Source organism: Rhea americana, unplaced genomic scaffold (assembly GCF_003343005.1).
Source record: "Rhea americana isolate MKP2758 unplaced genomic scaffold, rheAme1 scaffold_246, whole genome shotgun sequence".
Taxonomy (NCBI): domain Eukaryota; kingdom Metazoa; phylum Chordata; class Aves; order Rheiformes; family Rheidae; genus Rhea; species Rhea americana.
In genome coordinates, this window is record NW_028186364.1 from 431,447 (window position 1) to 451,521 (window position 20,075).

Sequence of the window (20,075 nt, forward strand, 5' to 3'; positions counted from 1 at the left end):
GTCTTCCCCGATACGGTCGTTGGTTGGTTTGCGGGGCGGAGTGGGTGGCTTCCGGGGGCGGGGAAGCTATATAAGGGGCGGACAAAGGCGGCGGCGAGGCCGTTCAGCTAGCCGCCATTTTGAGCAGCGGGCTCTGAGGAGAGACAGTCGCCGCTGGAGCACCTCGTCTTCTCCTCCTTCCTTCACCATGTCGCGGGATCGGTTCCGTAGCCGTGGCGGCGGGGGAGGCGGCTTTCACCGGCGAGGAGGCGGTGGCGGCCGCGGAGGCCCTAACCACGATTTCCGCTCTCCGCCGCCCGGCATGGGTATGGGCCAGAACCGCGGCCCCATGGGGGGCGGCCCGCAGGGCCCCGGCGGCCCGCCGGGCGGAGGCCCCAAACCCGAGCCTCCGAAGCCGCCCGTGTCCACCACCGCTCCGCCTTCCTCATCTTCTTCGGCCGCTGCCACCACGGCGGGGCCTGCCGGCAGCCAGGGCGGCCCAGGGGCGCCTCCGCCATCCGCGCTGCCCGCGGGGCAGCCACCGCAGCAGCAGGCCCAGGTGTCCGCTCCCCCCTCGACTCCCTCCGGCCCGGGCGGGCAGCAGCAGCCGCAGCCGAAGCCGAGCCCCAGCCCCACCCCCGCCGGCGGCCCTAAGAAAGGACAAGGACAATCGCCCGGTGGAGGGCCCAAGGGACCGGGCGGCCCTCCGCAGGGGCCGGGCGGGCCGCACAAGGGCGGGCCGGGGCACCGCGGCGGCCCGGGCGGGGAGCCGCGCGGCCGTGGGCAGCAGCACCAGGGACAGCAGAGCCTCTCCTCGCAGCAGGGCCCGGGCGGCGGCGGCGAGAAGCTCTCGGACGAGGTGAGTCACGGCGCCTCCCTCCCTTCCCCCCACCCTTCCCCTCCCCGASAGACAAGATGGCGGCTGCGGCCGGGCTCGGCGGTCCCGCGCGCTCTTGCCGCCATCTTGTGGGGAGGAGCGCTCGGGGGCGGGGGCGGTGGGGCCCGGCAGAGGGCGAGCCGAGCGGGGCCGGGCCGAGCCCGGGAGGCGGCAGCGAGCAGCGGCGGCGCCGGCCGCAGCCGGCCTGCGGAAACGCCTAAACATAATGTGCATATTCCCTAGGTGCCTAGGCAGCTCCCGACTGCAGTCTGCGGGGTCTGTGGCAGCATGGGTTTGTATTCGCTTGCTGTGCCAGAGGGAGTGCGTGGGGTTTCTCTTCACGGGAAAAGCCCGCAGCTTCGCACTGCGGTGAGCGGCAGGGCTGCGCACGCAGGGAGTGCTTGAGCTGTTGTCCTTCCTCCTAGGGCTTTAAAGCAAACCTGTCTCTTCTGAGGCGGCCTGGGGAGAAGACCTATACTCAGCGTTGCCGTTTGTTCGTTGGGAATTTGCCTGCTGATATCACAGATGAAGACTTTAAAAGATTGTTTGCCAAATAYGGAGAGCCAGGAGAGGTTTTTATCAATAAGGGGAAAGGATTTGGCTTCATTAAATTGGTAGGTTTTCATGTTGTTCATCCATTTAATTCTCACAAAATAGTAAATTAYAACTTATTTTTCTAAAACGGGATCTTAAACTTTCCTCAGGAATCCAGAGCTCTTGCAGAAATTGCAAAAGCAGAATTGGATGATACCCCTATGAGGGGTCGACAGCTTCGTGTTCGATTTGCCACACATGCTGCTGCTCTTTCAGTGCGTAATCTTTCACCCTATGTGTCCAACGAGTTACTGGAGGAAGCTTTTTCCCAGTTTGGTCCAGTGGAAAGAGCTGTTGTGATTGTGGATGATCGAGGCAGATCAACAGGAAAAGGCATTGTTGAATTTGCATCAAAACCAGCTGCAAGAAAAGCATTTGAACGGTGTACTGAAGGAGTGTTTTTGTTGACAACGTAAGTTTTGTTTTTTTAGGATTCTGTGAATAGCATACTAATCTTAAACTGAGAGGAATTCTCATTGCCTTATGATTTTTCACAATGGATGTTTAAATGGAAAAATAAAATGATTTTTTTTTTGTTCAGCACTCCCAGGCCAGTTATAGTGGAACCACTGGAGCAACTGGATGATGAAGATGGTCTTCCAGAAAAGCTTGCCCAGAAGAATCCAATGTATCAAAAGTATGCACTTTCCCTTGGTGTAGAGAGTAATAAATGACAAATACGTGATAGTTTATTTTCTCTGCCTGAAAAAAACAGCAAATTTTCAGAAACAAGCTATAAAGTTTACGTTGTAGTACTTCTCAGTTCTTATTTTTGGTAATAGTCTTTTTCTAGCTAATGTAATGTTTTTGCAGTTGCTACCCATCAAKTGTAAAATGTTACTGTTGATTACAGTATTCACTTAGCATTAGTTTAACAATTTTGTGATACAATTGTATCACAAAGAATAAGAGTAAAGTATAAATAGCCAAAATACCCAGCACAGTAACAATATTTCTCTGGGAAACCTAGAAACTTAACTGTGCAGCTCTGGAAAATCAGACTTACAACTTATTGCTCACCTAATACTGAGAATTGTCGCCTCTTTTAAAGATGAGGCACATCCAAGTTTATGCTTCCATAAGGACTTTAAGAACTAGTACTAAGAGTATGAAAGAAAAAAAAAGATGTTAAACAGTGCCGTGACTAAAAATTAAAAAGCCCAAGAATTCAGCTTATGAGGCTGATCAGTGAATATGAAAATGGAGCAGTAGGTTTGGGTCTGCTGGAGTCTCAAGTGTCTCATTATGTTAAGTTCTGTACATTGAGCGTGTTTGTCCTAGAAATGTTGTTTTTTCCCATTGTGAAAGGGAGTGGAGGAAGAAGATCCTGAGTGTCTTGTTTGTATAAGAAAATGTTCAAAATTTATGCTGTGATCAAAAACCTAAACTGCTTTAAGACAATGTCTTTGAAAATACTTAGCGTGAACTTTTTAAAGTTTTTTGTTTAAAAACACTTACAAAWGCTAGTGTATAAAGTTCTCAAATCCTTCTAGTTTTGCTCCATCATCTACTGAATCTTAGATCCCTGATCCTTTACATGGCACAATAAGCTTGTCAGTCTTTAGGTTTTTTTAAGGTTATATGGGTTAAAATAAACATTAATAGCCTTTTAATGCTGTTTTGGGGGTAAGTCAGCATTGAAAAATCTGTCCCTTCTGAGCAGCGGTAGCTATTCTGATTATACCTATCAGTGTTTTGCCTCTGGTAATTGCTAACAGTGGAGTATTTAAGATTTTTAAAGGACCAGGGTAAATAGCAGTGGTACCAGAAGCTGAATGTATTTGCTTAGGGAAGCAATTGTGTAGAGGTCTCTTTATTTGCTTTTTGTAGTCCTCAAAATAATTTATATTAGTGTTTGAATCCACACAGTGTACTACTTTCACTATTCTGTCACAGCAAGTTTTACATCTTGGTTGTGGAGAAATATTTTCTGAGTTCCTTTGATGTTCCCTAGTAATTTTTCCTGTTCTACTTGTAATCTTAAATTGTCCTTCAGTTTCCAGGCTTATGCAGCTTGAATGAACATCTTATTTTCTGCAGGGAAAGAGAGACTCCTCCTCGTTTTGCTCAGCCTGGCAGTTTTGAATTTGAATATTCCCAGAGGTGGAAATCTTTAGATGAAATGGAAAAACAGCAGAGAGAACAAGTGGCAAAAAACATGAAAGATGCCAAGGATAAACTTGAAAGTGAGATGGAAGATGCTTATCATGAACATCAGGCAAACCTCTTGCGTCAAGGTAATTGGTTCTGAAATTTTACTCCATTAGCTTAAAGTATGTTTGATGGTTTCATGAATAAATTCCTACTACCTTTAACTAAATAGAAATTGAGAATTTTGGTCTTAAATGCCTTGTAAGTTTAGTTTCTCAGTTGTGTTTTAAGTGGAGTATTGTTACTTAGAAAAGTAGTGATGTGCTGAAAGTAGGTGCTTGTAATAGTGTAGATAAGTGGATCCATTTCAGGTAAGAGCTTAATCTGAGAGAAAAGTTTGTGAAACAAYGCTTGTTCAATTCCTGTAGACCTCATGAGGCGTCAGGAAGAACTGAGACGTATGGAAGAACTTCATAATCAAGAAATGCAGAAGCGCAAGGAAATTCAGCTGAGGTTGGTTTGACTTTCATAGGATTTTTTTCATGTTGTGCATTTKTGTATGTCCTCAAATAACTTTTTAAACACCATTGATTTGTGTTTGGTTTGTTTATGAGAGATGGAACTGCAGCAAAGGTTTTTCTTGGAGTATTTGAGCTTTTTTTTCTCTCTGTGTAGTGATTCAGTAACTTCTAGAACCCAGAGTGCATACTAAGAGGCTTTTTATTGTGCAAGTGATGTTCTTTATATGTTGCATGTGTTAGTTACTCTCGAGGTTTAACAGCCTATTTTGGAATGATCAGGCAGGAGGAGGAGCGTCGCAGACGGGAAGAGGAAATGATGATACGTCAGCGAGAAATGGAAGAACAAATGAGAAGACAGAGGGAAGAGAATTATAGTAGAATGGGTTACATGGATCCAGTAAGTGAAATTATGTTGTTTCTTGGATATATTACCGTGCTCGGGGATTTCCAGTTTTTTTTAGATGTGTTTTAAAGATTTAATGCATATTGCTTCTCTTCGGTTAGGTAACGGGATTTCTGTGTGTGTGTGTGTGTGTGTAGATGAAACAATAGTAATTGGCTGTGTTAGTTGCTTTATGTCCTGAACGGTATGAATTTCATTAACTGGTTCTCTATGCTAAAAGTTGTTTCTTTTGTGCAGAGAGAGAGAGACATGAGAATGGGTGGTGCCACCACAATGAACATGGGAGGTAAAAAGATTTTTAATAACAACTTTATGTGATTAACTTAGAAATTGTCAGAATATGATTATATATTTTTCTTCCTTAGATCCTTATGCTTCTGCAGCCCAGAAATTTCCACCTCTCGGAGGTGGTGGCGGCATAGGTTATGAAGCTAATCCAGGAGTTGGCCAAGCAGCCATGAGTGGTTCTATGATGGGAAGTGACATGGTAACGTATCCTGTGGTGGCTTTAGTTTAGCACAAGGAAAATGTTGCAGTTGGGAATTGAGTTTCTTTAYCGGTATTTGGATGGTTGTGTAAACTTCTTCTCTAACTGCTGACTTTCTTGTCAGGTAATGTGGAGGACTAGTTGGCAATATGTAGTACTAGTTTAGCTCTTAACCATTATGGTAGCTTACAGAGTCGGAAGTTGTTTGTAAGTAAATTCAAACRTGCTGTTAAGCATATTTGCAGATAACTGATTTTATTGGAGTTCGGAATTTCTGCATCGCAGTTAGGCTTGGAAGGATTTTTTGTAAATTGGTGTTTCAGAATACAATGTTCTTTAAAAAATTGTTTTCTGATATAGTTAGCAACTTTACAAATTGCAGAGTTAAAATACGCAATTATGTAGTAGTTCTTAAGTAATTTGGCATTTCTRTATTTACAACAAGGTGAGACATTTGTTCTCTTTTCCAGTGTAACATTACATTTATTTTGGCCCTTCCAAGCCTAGTTAGGGTTGATGCACTTTTGTATGGATATGCTGTTAATTCAAAATCTGTACTCACGTCTATTTAAGCAGCAGTTTAACCTAAGTAATCAGTGGTAAACAGCATATCGTTTATACTATATGCTGATGTTTGCCATAGAAGAGCAGAAATGCTGTTTTTTAGCTGTAGCGTGTTCCTTGACTGCAGCCATTTTGTGGTTCCTATCTTATACAGGAATGATAGCCTCTTCTTGTTGTTTCCTCCTTGTTGGGCATGACTACAGGTAGAGTTAAAGTACTGCATATCTCATGTTTAGAGGTATGTTTCCAAAAAGTACATTTTTGGCACACTATATGTGTGAAAGGGCTTTGAGCCTGCTTGGTGTTATCACACTGAAGCAATAGTGGTTAAAGAAATGCTTAATGGGTAGAATGGAAATCTGTTGGTTCAGGTTGTGATACTAGTGTGCTTCCACCCTCCTCATAAAGGGTGTATTGTGTGGCACAAGCTGAAGTAAATGATCTTTGGGTGGTTTAGGCCTCTGGCTTTATGTGGTGAGCTACCATAGTAGCTTGTCAGCTATCTTCTGCTTTTATGGGAACCATATCTTTGAAATCATAACTTTGCAGAGCATCATTGATTCAGCAGACAGTGCCGGTGGCCTTAGTGTATTTATAATCTACTGATATATTTAAGCAGTTCATAAGTTTCCAGTGAACAGTTAGGCAGTCTGTGGTGAATGCTGTGTATGTTCTTCTCCTTCTGAAATTCATGGTACAGGTGCATGCTGAACTTCTGTAATACCTGAAAACGTGATATGGTCAAAATGTGTGACAGTAAGATGGTTTAACTGTCTTGAGTTTCTTAGGACAGAGATCTTTGCTACACAATATTGTCCCAGTTACTGAACTAATATCTTTAGAAATAAGTGCAGGCAGACATAAGCTGTCATGAAGCTAAGTAGTATTTCTGAAATTCTTTTCTTGGAAGGATTGAAGTTAACTTTCAGAAGCCAAGAACTTGGAGGTGTGAATTACTACAGTTGCAGATAACCTTTTGTARCAAACTGAGCCTACCTACCATTGTTCTGTTACTCAGTAGTGGAAAATTTACTTGAAAGTTTATAACTGTCTTTGACTTTAATCTGTCAGTTCTGTAGATCAAACACTGATCACATTTACTGATACAGTAACTGAATGAAGTACATGCAAATGTAGAGGTACTAGTAAAGATATTTGGAGTCTCTGCTTTATTGCAGGGTAATCTAGCTTTTACATCTCAGTATATGAACACTGTAAAGTTCTTGTCAGTTTTCCAAGAGCTTGTGATGAAGGTGGGGTGGGAAGGGGGTATTTACTGGATGCACACAAGCCTTTGTGCATATTTCTAGCTTGAAACACTGAATTTCTTTGAACGCATTTTGCATATTGTACAGCAGCAGTTCTGAAATACGTGGGACGTAATGCAAGTCTTTTGATGCAGCAATTGTTGTGTTGGTTAGGTAAATCCTTTCTCTTGTAATCCAGTAGTGCTCACTATCACATTTTTGATTACTACTTAAGGCCTCTGCAGTTTAGTCAGCAGACCGTAGTAACCCCATCTTGAAAAGCACATGGTCTCTATTGCAGCACATGCCATTAACTGGTGAGTAGGCATTCTGTTTACGATGACATTTTACGAATGTCAGCTCATACTTCAGTGAACTGAACTTACTGTCTCTGGTTAGGCTTATTGGGAAACAACAGTGATGTAAGCTAAACTTTTACTGCACTAAAGGTGAGAAGTTTGCAAGCTATTTGCATTAACTTGGTTGAAAATTGCTAGAGATCAATGTGAAAAGTTATTAATTCACATCTGCACTAATGCTTACATTTCTAGCACTGCAGGGAGGATCTGTTCTTTGTAACAGATGTATGAGAATGCATCAAGTGGGAACATACCTCAAGGCATGTATTACAATAAACTAATTTTTAAATTACCCTTTTTTCCTTTCTATGTTCCCGGTACCTGTGGATCGGCTCAATGGTGATTGTATCGACGAACCTTGACTACGGAACCTTCTAAAAATATATACTTAACACACATGGACATCAACTACATATAATGAACTGTTAATTCTGTTCCAATAGCGTCCTGAACGCTTTGGGCAGGGAGGTGCGGGGCCTGTGGGTGGCCAGGGTCCTAGAGGAATGGGGCCTGGAACGCCAACAGGATATGGTAGAGGGAGAGAAGAATATGAAGGCCCAAACAAAAAGCCCCGATTTTAGATGTGACCTGTAGTTTCATTCCAGTTTGTTTTTGTCTGTCTTGTTTAGACACCAACTTTTTAATTCTTGCATTTTAGTAAGAAAGCTAAGTTTTTATGGATGTTAGAAACTTACTGACCTAATATTTGTAAGTGGTCTGTTTGGGCGAGTACAATTTAATTATGTAATGCAGTGTTTCAAAACAAATTTAGCTGTTTTTTTGATGTATAACGTCCCTAACTTGATGGCAGTGTACCTTGTGCCACTGAATTCCCAAAGTGTACCAACTTTTTTTTACTGTGCTTCAAATAAATAGAAAACTAAATGTAATTCTTCTTGCCATTAATGGTTAAAAATATGAGGCTAAATACCACGCCTTTAGCAGTAAACCAAATGAGTCTTGCAATTGAGGTTGTTAAACTAGAGCAGGGTGTGGAAAAGTAGTGAAGTGAGATTTTCGCCCATAATTCTCTGCCTCTAGTTTAAGATGGGGTCAAATAGCCTAATTTTCTAGTAGGTACAGATTTTTGAGCATTAATTGTGCTGCAATAAGGAAGCAAATGGAAATCTTGAAAGTGCTGTAAGATACAGTAGTGAAAGCTACACTGCAATTGATGATGCAGTCCTGTAATGAATTCTGGATTTTAGCCATGGATAATGGGTGGTGGGATGGTAGTACGTACCACCTTGGCATTTACTGCTTGAAATCTTGTAAAGACTTTAAGCAGAAGAGTAGAATGGTTATTTTAAAATAAATCCATAGAATGCCTTGTACTGACTGACTTCCTAATTAAAGGATTGCTAATGTGATATTTATCTGCTGTTAAGCTGCCTGAGATTACAGGATCTGGCCTTATTCAGTATTGTATACCTATCTGAAATCGCTTAGCAAAAACACCAGAAGTGTTATTTAAGCGAATAGAGGATAATCTGATAATTTTATACTCTTAACTTGCTTATGTCCTCATGCTAATTGAGTGGACTAGTTCAGAATTCAATTACTTTATTAAGGTGGCTGTAGAAAGTAGTCTTAAACTTTGTAGCTTGTGGGTAAAATTGAAAAAGCTGTATACAAAATACAGAAATTAGCATTCTTGCACGATGGTTATCACTACTTTATYATTGATTGGAGAAAATTCATCAAAAGTAGTATCTAAATCTGGAATTCAACAGTTAATACTGCGCAGTACAAATAAACTCCCTTTAAGGTTTTTTTTATAGAAGATCGGATGAATTTGGTAGCTTGCTGTCAATTTCATTAAGTTCCAGAAGATTTTCAAAATGTTCTGGACTCATTGGTATAAGGTAGTTACTTTGCTTTTTTATTATATTGTACCAAATAAGCTGGGAACTTGCTTTCCCAGTGTTAAAATGCCTTGGTGTTAATGCAGGATACCTCAACCTGCTTGGCACACAGTAGGTAAACTTAGTATGGCTGTACCTTCACACAATTCCCCAAGTGTTGAGCATTCTGTGAATAGCTTTGAATCTTCTGAAGATCTTTCCATCCCTTGTGCTAAGTATTGGCTAATTCTAAATTCTATGTTAATTTTTTTCTGTGGTTAAAACTTCAGTCAGTTTGCAATATCTTAGAGTGCAGATGATCCCTCTTCTGAAGTACTCACTGTAAGTGCTGTTACTCCTTAAATGTAAAAATATTAGCATGTTGTGAAATTTTGATAYCAGGTAATGCAGACTTTGAATATGAAGTGCACTAAATAGTGACTCAGCTGGTTTGGTGAATGTTTCTGTTTTCTCAGAAAAGTTTGGGGGGAGATAACATGTTACCACAATGAATTGCAACTCAGGAAATTTTGAACTAGCAGTTCCTAAACTGCAGACCAAGTATTGGGGAGTCCTTGTATTGGATACTTAGCTTAAAAATCAGCAGTCCAGCTGCAATTTGTTTTATTTAAGTAGGTTTAAATAATGCATATATTATCTGGAGGGTGTTCGTGGGACACCCACAAAAGGTGAAGGTGTCTGAGATGGGGGAATTCTGAACGTAAACATTACATTAATTTTTTCAGTTTATTTTTCAGATTACATGTCATTCTTTATTAAAGAGATGCTGGTGCATATCCTAAAGTATGTTCTTTTGTAGTTCTGTAACTTTGAAGAGTGAAGGATGCTGATGTCCTTGTGCCTTACAGAGGTTGTCTTTTGGTACCCCTGTTTGTACGTAAGCTACTGTTGCTAGGTATTAAAAATAGACTAGTTGCAAAACTGATTGGTAAATCTCATGAAAGATTTGGCAGTTTTCAAAACATCTGAAAGTTTGGTTAAATCTAGCCTGGTAGCAGCATAAGCAGAATTTCTAAAACAAACAAGTTCTGCTTTGAGTTGCATGTATTAAAAGGTATTCTGCTAACTAGCCAATTTGATTTCAAGGCCTTTTAAAGGTGATGTCTTAAAAGCTGGCAAACATATCAATTTTAAAATCTGATAAAGTTGTTAAATGGGGGTGGTGAGACAGTTTGGGTTCCTTTGATCTGTACCTATGAGGTTTTGGACCTTCTCATAAAATCAGATTCATCTAATTGATTTTTTTAAAACTATTTAGAAAAGTGCTTGGTTGGTCAGACCTATTTTTGGATGGTCTGGATCACAACATTTTTGTACTGGACTTGGAGGACATTGGCTTTTGCAATTTAGCTTGCTTTAACAAAATTGAGCCTATTTTAACAGTTATCTCTTAAACTCTGCAGCATATAGAAACTGGTATCTTTATCTTCACACTTTCTCATAAATTAATACAGAATCGAATCTTTTGGTGTAGATACATCACACTACCTAATTATATATACAGCTGATGAGAAACTGAAACTGCTTTTGAGATTTTGTGGTATTTTTATGGTAGAAAGAATTCTTGGCTTCTCCTTGGCAACCATTTACTGTGGCAGCAAATTTTTGCTGGAGTTTTTGAGACTGCAATTTACACTTAAAACTAGTGGCCTGCTACGTAACTGCACTTAGCCAGCATTTCTGCAGTTCATAACTGTGAGGAACGTAGTACCACAAATGGCAATGGACATTAGGACCCGGATGTAGTATTCCTGCTTGCTCCAAGATTCTCATTGCCGACTGCATACAGGTAGGTAACAAGCAATATAATATAACTTGGTGACTTTCTATGTAATCTTATACTGTGGGTATTCTGACATCACACTTCTGACTGTGGAATTACAGTGCAGCACTCTTCATACCTGTATACTAAGCTTACATCAAAACTGCGTGGCTTTCGGTTTTGAGCTTTGTCTTGTTCAGAATCAATAAGCAACTTACTGTGATTCTTAGATAAGTATTTTCAGACCCGATTCCTTTGTACATATTGACTCGGCTTGTGTGGATTTTTTTTTTTTTTTTTTAGTTACAGTGTAACAAAAATATTCTTAGAATGAGCTCTGTGGGGAAGAGGGAGTGTGATCTTAACTCACTTTTAGGTGCTATTAGTGCCTAGAAAAGGACTGTTTAACTTTCTGTAGTGACAAAATGGCCCACTGGCAGTGCATCCTTTTGTAGAGTCTTGGCTAAGCAGGAACTGCATTGATAATTACTGTTCTAGCCTTGTGTAAACTAAATGCAATAATAACTTAAAGCTTGCTAACACAGTCACTTTTAAGACTGATTTTTGGAGTATTTTTCAGGACATACAAATGAGTGCAAAAATGAATATCCCCATGAAGAGTTTCATAGAGCTTATTGGACATTTCAGTTTTAATTCTTGATTGACAGTCATATGTTCAGCTGCCTTAGTTTACAATATGGAGATTCTGTATTTCTGCCTACAGTAGTCATCTTGGTAGTTAATACTGAGTTTAATTTTTCATCAGTCTTTGAGGATGTAATTCTAAACTCTTCATTAGTACAAATACTGAATGTAGTGCTTTAGGATCAACATGCTTACTTTTCCACGCTTCCAAAAATGCTGATCTCCAGCTCTTCTTGAACCTGAATTTAAAGGTTCCTTCAGCACCTGATCTAGATCTTGTCTGATGCTCAAGAATATATTTCAGAGGTGGTATAACGTGTTTTCCCACTTGTTCTGCAAAGTTCTGCTTTGCATACTCGTTTCTGGTGTTACTGTCATATTTGGATACTTCTGTATTATCTTCCAGGAAGGACTGTTACTGTAAACAAGTGATCTGCTGGACAGCTTTTTCCCCCTGCTATAGCTTTCTTTTCATGTTCCTTTGAAAACCTGAAGTAGCATCTGCACCTTAAACTCMAGATCATGACAACAGGTCTTTGGTTACACCACAGTGAGTGTAGCTGAACTCTAGTTAGTCCAGCAGTGACACCATTTGTCACAAAGTTAGTTTGGTTTTTGGTGATGGCTTAATCTTTGAATAAAATTCAGTAACAAAATTGATGACAGTATGCATACTGTCGTATAGCAAAAATGAATTATTAGTTACCTTTAAACCAATGCTCAGATCTAACCAGTTTTTCCAGTGTGCTCTGGATATGTGACTTTACCTGCAAGAATGTTGTGGAGGGGTTATTGGCACATCTGCCTTGTTCTACATACTTGAACTAATAGGTTTTTGACACTCCTAGAGCAAGCAATTTGTGACTGAACCATGGGTTTCATACTAGCTTTGATTGTTTGCAGTAATGAAACTTGGTGTAGTAGATGACTTAAAAGCAAATAGTCAATGTCTACTCTAAGTCAGTCTGTAACAAGCGGGTACAAGAAATGACATTAAAGTGCTTGCATTGTGTTTCATCTTGATTTTTCTCTCTCTGAAATACACTTTTTTTCTCAAAAGTTTATCTGAAGCTCAGAAGTGTGGTGTCAGAATACATATGCGTACCTGTTAGGCCCTCAGATCCAGATACTGGTGCTGTCAGGAGAAAGCACAGCATAGTGTGAATGGGGGCTTTACTGTAACATTAAGCATACAAAGTCTTGATTTGCTTGCAGTTTTCCCCATAGCTAAACTCTGAGGCCTGTGAGTAGTTTTAGGACTTGAGCAGTAATGGGGTTGCATGTCTCTGTTAATCATTGCCAGCTGCAGTGACATGATCAGGAAGGCCAGTGTTTTGTTACATTATGTTAAATGATGCTAAGCATGTTGGAAAGGATGCATAAAAAGTATGCTGTTCTGGGTCATGACTTGGCTTCTTCCACTACTAGCAAGTTTGGAACCTGCTGATTAGCTTCAGATTTTTCTCTGTGTACCAGCTAGTGGGGTTCTTAAATAGCTGCTTACTGGAAAAGGAAAAAAAAAAAAAAAAAAAAGGGAGGATTGGCCTTCTCCCATTTCTGTCATTGCTGCTAGATAATGATTGACAAGTTAGGACTTGGCTGTGCAATCCCGCAGTGGTCTGTGAATACCCCATCTCTATAAATGTTGCTTCTGAACACCAGTACTGAAGAGCTAACTGGGGAGGGTTGGGAGGAGTGTGGCTATAAGTGGATGATTCGGAGTGTTGAAAAGATGCACAAAGATATAGTATCCCTTATGCATGGTGTTTGTTGCTATGGCATAGAAAACAATGTGCATACTATGCTTCCTGCTCCTGAGGGCTATGATAAAACCCAGGTGGTGGGTTTGAGATAAACTTGAGCTTCTCCCTTCCTGACCTGGCCAAATCATATTGTGACCATGGTGTGATTTGCCTCCCAACTAAAGGTGTGCAAAGAGCATTGTATTACTGCATCCCTAGTTGCTGACYGTTGCAGTTTGCCCTCAACTTAGCTATAGTAAAAGGGTGGGTCTTCAGAATCTGTTGCTTGGAGTAAAAACAATAGACTGTTAATGATAATCTCTAGTGTCTTCCTTTGGCTTTTGAAGCACTTCTAGGACTACTGAACTTGAGGGCTGTTAGGAGTCAGGGACATTCCATTCATTCCTGAAGGGGAAGGAAGAGGGCATTACCACAGGAGACAAACTAGGGTAAAATAACAAATAGCTTGACAAAATTGTTACATACCTTCACATAAGGGATAGTATACCTCTGGCTGCAATCAAACTTCATTGTACTCAGACTGGTGATTTACGGTTTGTGCTCAGACAAGGTGCAATTCTTCAGTCAACTACTTGCATATTCTTTCACTTCTTTACAAGTGTTTAGGCTAGCCTATTTCTGCCCCTTACTCTTTCACCTAATATTTTGGAGTAATTTGTAAATTCCCCCTCATAACTAATCGGTCCTTGTATCTTAAAATCTTATTTCTAAGTTAGTTTTGAAATGGTCAGAATTTTCTGTGTATTATTATAATAACTTCAGTTATTATCCTTTAGGTGAAGATGCAAGCTGAATGAAACCACTGTGCTCATCCATGGGAGGTAAGCATAACTTTTATTCTTTCTGTTGTTCTGAATGGGTAAAATAAAGGGCTTGGACACTTAATGTTCAGTCTCCAAGCAACTGAGTTGCTGAATATTTGGAAATCATTATTAGTGAATACATGAGACTTGCAGGGTAGAGTTTAATGTTCTTTTTCCCAAACTGCAAACTTAGGTTTCAACAGCAGTGGTTCAAAAAAGTCTTTTGAGATATGTTTGTACAAAAGAATTCAAAATCTCTGTAGACAACTTCTGAATCTTTCTGTAGTTAAGGAGCCGAGCATGAGCACATCCAGCATGATGTCCAGTGATGTGTGGAGGGATCAAGATAACAAGTGAACAAGTGAGTATGTAGTTTCCTGGCTGTTGAGTTCTTACAGCAGTGTATCACCTTAAGTGACATCACTCACTAATGTGCCTGAAAATGTCTCTGGATTAATCTTCATTTTCTATAAAACTTAAAAATTTTTGTTTTGTAGAGCCAAGATATAACCATTTCTTGAGGCTTTCAGCCCTGCAGCATCAGATAAATCCTGTTTTCTGAAGTATTTTATATTTTATCTGAAAATAAAATGTTTTTCAAAAATGTCTTTGGAGATAAATTAACATAAGCAGGAACATAAACAGATACTGATTTAGGGAAATTAACCCACAGAACTGGAACTAATGAACCTTAACCTCTAACTTGCCACTTAAATTTAAATACAAAAGGGAATCTTAAGTGCTTAAGGTTTTGTGAAAGACAACATGCAAAATACTTCACACAGGTGATGGGCTAGTAACAGCTGAAATACACCATGACTGAACATGTAGCTTGTGAAGCCAGTAAGACTTGCTTGGTGAATTCCTATTGAATTTTGTGTAATTCACAAATAATACTCTTGTTTCTATGGTATTAAGATAGAAAAAAGTTGAAGTTGATGAAAAGGTGAATGCTGTTTGTTTTAAGTCTGTGATGAGAACTTAAAATGCTAGGGGATGTTTGACAAGGTACATTATCTTTAATTTCTGATGTGCTGACATCCCTTTTCATGTCATTTTGTGTGTGACATCTGATGGCATTTTTAATGTTCTTGCTAACTTTGTGCTTTGCACTTGCAGAAGAAGATGGAGTCCAAATGCAGTGAAGAGGAGCAAGGAACATAATAGTATTTTTTAAAAATAAAATATTTAAGTTTTCTTATAAATGACTTCTGTTTTATTTCAGCGTATATTCCGTGAGTAACCCAGCCATTTAGCCTAATATAGTATAAGTGGATTTGAGAGGCTGCCATAAGTGAGGTTGTAGAAGGGGATACAGAATGTGATACGAGCACTGGGGTGAGAGGGGCTTGAGTGATTGAATCTTGTTCTCTGCTATGAAAAGTACATGAAATATGTAACCATTCATAATTAATAAATGTAACAAGATTCCTATTAAAAATAAGTGATTTTATTTCTATTGGGATTATTCTAGTGGCTCATTCTTGTGGTTAGAGTACTACACTTTCAGGCTAGATTTATTCCTGAGTAGTTTGCAGCCATATGTGCTTTCTGTAAATGACTTCAGCTTATTTTTTTWATAAATTATTCTTATGCCTAAAGCACTTCCCCAAGCTCTTCTGGAAGTCTTTCACCCATTCCTTTGCCAATCTCCAGTGTTCTTCAGTGCTCCAAATACAGTTCTATGTATCAGGTATTAATTCTAAATAGTAACATTCAATTGTTTTTTTAGTATGGTTTATTCAAATAATGACTTGTGTAATTAGCCCTAAGATACCAAGGTTAGAGCTGGAAGCCAGGAAGGCACAATTTTAGCACTTGCAGCACAATTTTTCATGGTTCAAATCATTCTCCTTAAGAGATTCTTAAAGAGGACAGCTGTAGTCCATTAAAGCTACTCTGTGCATGTGCATAGCTGATGCTGTGATTTATTAAATATAATCCTATGTTTAAATATACAATAGTTTTCCTTAGTGTATTAAAATACACCAACAGCAGGCTCTGTTTGTACGGCTGCATTATAACAAGATTACCTCTGCAGCAGCATGAGAAGCCAAGAACATTTGGCTAGGAAATATGTTACCAGACCATTGAGACCAAATTAAATTGGATTTAATGTGTTAAAGATGCATGAAATGCTTCAGACGCTTCAGGGTGTTCTTTGGACTGGTGCAGGGGATGGAACAGAACTGATCTGTGCTTTAAAGAACGGTCATGACTATACTAGAGTTTGTATTAAATACTCTGTTTACTTGCCTTTCTAATCCCTGAACAAAACGGAACAATATTGGTTAGAGCTGCTCTTATCTAAATTTCTGGTACTCTTCCAGAGCAGGTTTTATAGCAAGATGTGTAGCGTAATCCTTGTGCTCACCTCTATTCACCATATTCACTGTATGTTACAGGATTGGAGCTTTTGGTTAGAGAAAAATTTTTGTTGAGCTCGAGACAATTGTGAACATCTCTTCTTGGGGCTGGTTAAAGAAAAATAATCTGAGCAGCAATAATGAGGTTGCAAGCTGGTGTTGGTCTAGTTAGAAGCAGCAGAGGGGAGCATAGGTATTTGATAGTGGCTGGGAAGTTTATAGTAGAGGAGGTGGGTTTTGCTGTGTTAAAAGCTCTAAACAGCTAGTTCTCTCTCTTTCTCTCTCTTTTCCTCTCCTGTGAAATCAAGTAATCAGGTACAGGATAATCAGAGAAAAAAGTTCATCATTGATTTGTCCTGGTTCTGAAAAGGTCTTCAAAGAAATGTTTCTTTCCTGAGTAACTGTACTGCACCTTTCCTGCAGCATTCTCCAACAGCTGATGTATTACGTGCTGTCAGTAAGCTGACCTCCCTCCCCTCCAGTTAGATGATAATTAGGTTCTGCTGTAATCATTGTTAGTAAATATTGCATGGAGTTCAAGTGAATTATTTATCTGTTAACTGAGACCCTAACTAAGAGGGAGGAAGCTTCAGGAAAGAAATTGAGCCTTGTGGTCACTTACCCACCRAAATGCCTGATCGTGGAGGAATGTTGTACCCACAGCACCAAAGCAACCCTGGAGGCAGAGCAGCTCGCGGGCCCCCGAGCTTGGGCGGACGAAGTTGGGTTGCTGTTCGTGAAATGCTTTGCTCTCCTACAAATCCCTTCCCGGAGGCAGGCGGTGGTGCTTTGTTACCCCTGCTGCTGGGAAGGYGCCTGGTGCAGCAGCTGAGCGCTTGGAAATCACGCTTTCAGGATGTGTTTGGATCAAGGTGAGTCTTCTGCTCTCCTATGGAAATGTCTTACTGGGGCGGGGGGAGGCAACATGGCTTGTAAAAATCGTAACGGCCTATCGTGGCAGGAAAGTGAGCTTCAGTGTATTACCTGCACAGCTAGTGCAGACTCGGATACCTTTTTCTCAGATTCTTTATCCAATAATTTGTCTTAATTTTGTTTGCACTGTTGCAGCTTCTACTGCTTCCTCTGTGAAAATGTTTAAACCTAAATGTGATTTTAGCATTCAAACTSATAGATTTAACATCTTGTAGCTCTTATAAGCATATCACGTTTCACTTTCTGTACTGGAATTGTGTATGTTTTGGGGAAGAGGAATTGCAAAAATACTTTTTTTTTTTCTTTAGGCTATTAGTTGTATCATCTGGTGGATGACTAGTATAAAGCATTTTTGCTTTAATGTCTGGGCACTCTGCCAGTAGGCTACTGTTTTCTGGCTGGTAAAGCTGATTACCTGGTTCTACCAAATGTTTCATTACTAAGTAGCTCCTATATTTAAAAAAAATGAAAGAAAAAGGCTGAGAGCAGATACAGATCATACAGGCAGTGCTTGGAGCCCTATTCCAGCCCARGGGATGCATTTCTCTGCCATAATTTTCTGTGCAATCTGCATCTTCGGCTGTTCTTGCAGTTTTGCCGTTTCATGCTGCTAACGTGCAGCTGCAGTGCTCTGGCTGCCTGGGAGTACTGCTGCCGCGCGCCTCCGGTGCGCGGGGACTTCCCCGAGCCTGTGGGCATCGTGGCGGGGCTTAGGGGCGGTGTGGGTGAGCTGCAGAAAAGCGGTGTGGGAGGAATGGAGCATGGGGTGTAATAAAATAACCTCAGGCAGTGGAGAGCAATTAACGGGACCAGGTTTGCTCCCTGGTCCTGGGAGTGAGATGGTGCTAGGATGAGAAATGGGGATGGGGCACAAGTGGTCTTGGGGATGAGATGGGGGCTTGGGAAGCAGTTTGGGGGAAGGAGAAGGTAAAGCTATAGAGAGGAAGAAAAAAGCAGTACTTGGCCATGCTGCAGGCCCCCTCTCTCTGGAGATGGGCACCCAGCAAGGTGCGTGTTCCACTTTCTCTGCAGCCTTCGCTCCCCGAGGCTGCTAGCTGCTTGCTAAAGCCAGATGGGCAGCATGACTACAGCTTTTTTAATTACTCTAAGATTAGCTTAGCCTGGAAAATACCAAGCCCAACCCCCAGTAGAATTTAATGAGACTGTTTTTCCGTGCTGTGGACACCTTGTGAGGGGTGGGAGTTAGCCAGCTCACGAGGCCATGTCCCTCGCCGCGCAGCCCGGAGGCAGGGGCTTGCGCGGAGGGCTGCTCTGCGGCTGTGACGCCGGGGACCTGCCCGACCTCTCCTGCAGGCACGACGCCGGCCCGCGAGCGGGGAGGGCGAGGGGGCAGCCGCCTCCCAGSGCGTCGCTGCCTCCAGCCTGCCCGGAGCAGCGCACGGCCGCGGGGACCGAGGCCCTCGTCGGAGGAGCGGCCGGGGAGCCCTCCCYGGCGCTGCCCGGGGGAGACCAGCTTTCACCCAGCCCGGCAGGCGCAGGAGGGAGACGACGGCCCGGCCCTCGTGCTGCYGGCACAAGAGCCCGGGGAGTCCTGGGCGCTGAACTCGGTTTGCTGAGTTTACAGGATGRGAAGGGAACGAGCCCGCGCCCGGCGGCGGCGAAGCTCCTGCCGTGCAGGAGGACGCTTGCTTATGGGACGCCCGACAAACGAGGACCGACTGCGGCGAGAAGCCGTGGAGCGGAAGACGGCGCAATCCCTCGGGCGGCTGGAGTTCTGCCGAGAAGGGAGCTGCGTTTTTACCTGCGGGCAACTTTCTCTAGAGCACGAGGCTCGCGTTAAGAAATGGCGAGGCATCTATTCCTCCCCTCCTCCTCTAGCGCAGAGGGAACCGAAGTGGGGTGCAGCGAGCTTTGAGCGCCGATCGCTGGAAAGGGCTAACGGAGCCTGGGAAATGGCCCGGTCCCTTCCTGCACCATAAGGGCCTGAAATGTTGTGGTTTACTGGAGTTAAAAATATATACAAGTATTTCCGTTTGATTCAGAATAACCACTGAGTCCTGCCTGTAGACGCCTGCAGGCAGTCGCTCCCCCTCCGGCGCGCTCCTGGCTCYCCTCGCTCGCTCCCGCAGCGCGGATCCGAGGCTGCGTTTTTTCTAGAGGCTGCCGAGACGGTCGACGAGCGAGCGCGGCGCAGGCCGTGACGCAGTCTCGCGTTTGCAGGGCCTGACGAGCGCAGGGAGGGAGGAGGGAGCTGCCTCCTCTGCTCCAGCCAGGCCTCGCTCCTGTTGCCGGACGAAAACCCCCAAAACCCCGGTGCTAGCTGTGGTGTTAACCACTGTGGTGTTAACCGCTTCGGTGCCGGCGCCTCTGCCCCGAGCTGCTCCGCCGCCCGGGCCGGGACCCGCCGCAGGCCCGTGGGGCGGCTGCGGCGCTGGGCACCGCAGGGCCCGTGGCTGGTTGCGTGCAGCCCGTCGTGGGGCTGGCGTGACCCGGAGCACCGCGAGCGCCCGAGGCTGCGGCTGCCGGTGCGGAAATGGCCCGAGGGGGAGTCCGACCCCTCGCTCGTGCGTGGGAGCAGCCGGAGCGGCCCCCCGGGCTTCAGACGGTGCCTCCGGCCCCGCGTTGTTCGGAGGACGGTGCCGGCTGGGGAGGGCTCGGTGCGGAGCCGGGCGGCCCCAGGGCCTGCGCGGTCCTTCCGCCCTGCCGCTGTCCCCGTCCCGCTTCTGCTCGGTCCCAGCGGGAGCGGGGCAGGGCTGGAGCAGGCTCGGGGGGCCGGGGCCGGAGCGGACCCAGGGGCCAGGTACAGGGCCGGGCCGAGCTGAACTGAGCCGCTGGCTCCGCCCGCCGCGGCCCGC

At 43.1% G+C, this 20,075-nt stretch overlaps 2 protein-coding genes across 5 annotated transcripts in view; both read left to right on the forward strand.

Annotated features, from left to right (window-relative positions):
- Positions 1-73: 73 nt before the first annotated feature.
- Positions 74-15,165, forward strand: SFPQ (splicing factor proline and glutamine rich). Of its 4 annotated transcripts, XR_014896072.1 has the most exons (13): positions 74-838; positions 1,282-1,470; positions 1,561-1,862; positions 1,992-2,087; positions 3,491-3,687; positions 3,970-4,054; positions 4,342-4,459; positions 4,703-4,751; positions 4,831-4,952; positions 7,566-10,776; positions 13,934-13,978; positions 14,247-14,321; positions 15,080-15,165. XR_014896072.1 is itself a non-coding variant. In XM_085306724.1 (11 exons), the coding sequence occupies exons 1-10, from the start codon at positions 188-190 to the stop codon at positions 13,952-13,954; spliced, it is 1,830 nt and encodes a 609-aa protein (XP_085162850.1). In that variant the 5' UTR covers positions 74-187; the 3' UTR covers positions 13,955-13,978; positions 15,080-15,165. The 4 variants fall into 4 exon arrangements, 2 of the variants coding, with proteins under 2 accessions (XP_085162850.1, XP_085162849.1); XR_014896073.1 differs by lacking the exon at positions 7,566-10,776; XM_085306724.1 differs by lacking the exons at positions 7,566-10,776; positions 14,247-14,321.
- Positions 14,289-20,075, forward strand: part of TMEM35B (transmembrane protein 35B) — a 7,117-nt gene continuing 1,330 nt past the window's right edge. The window contains exon 1 of the mRNA XM_085306741.1: positions 14,289-14,321. Coding sequence (XP_085162867.1) covers positions 14,289-14,321 — 33 coding nt within the window. The remainder of the gene's footprint in view (positions 14,322-20,075) is intronic.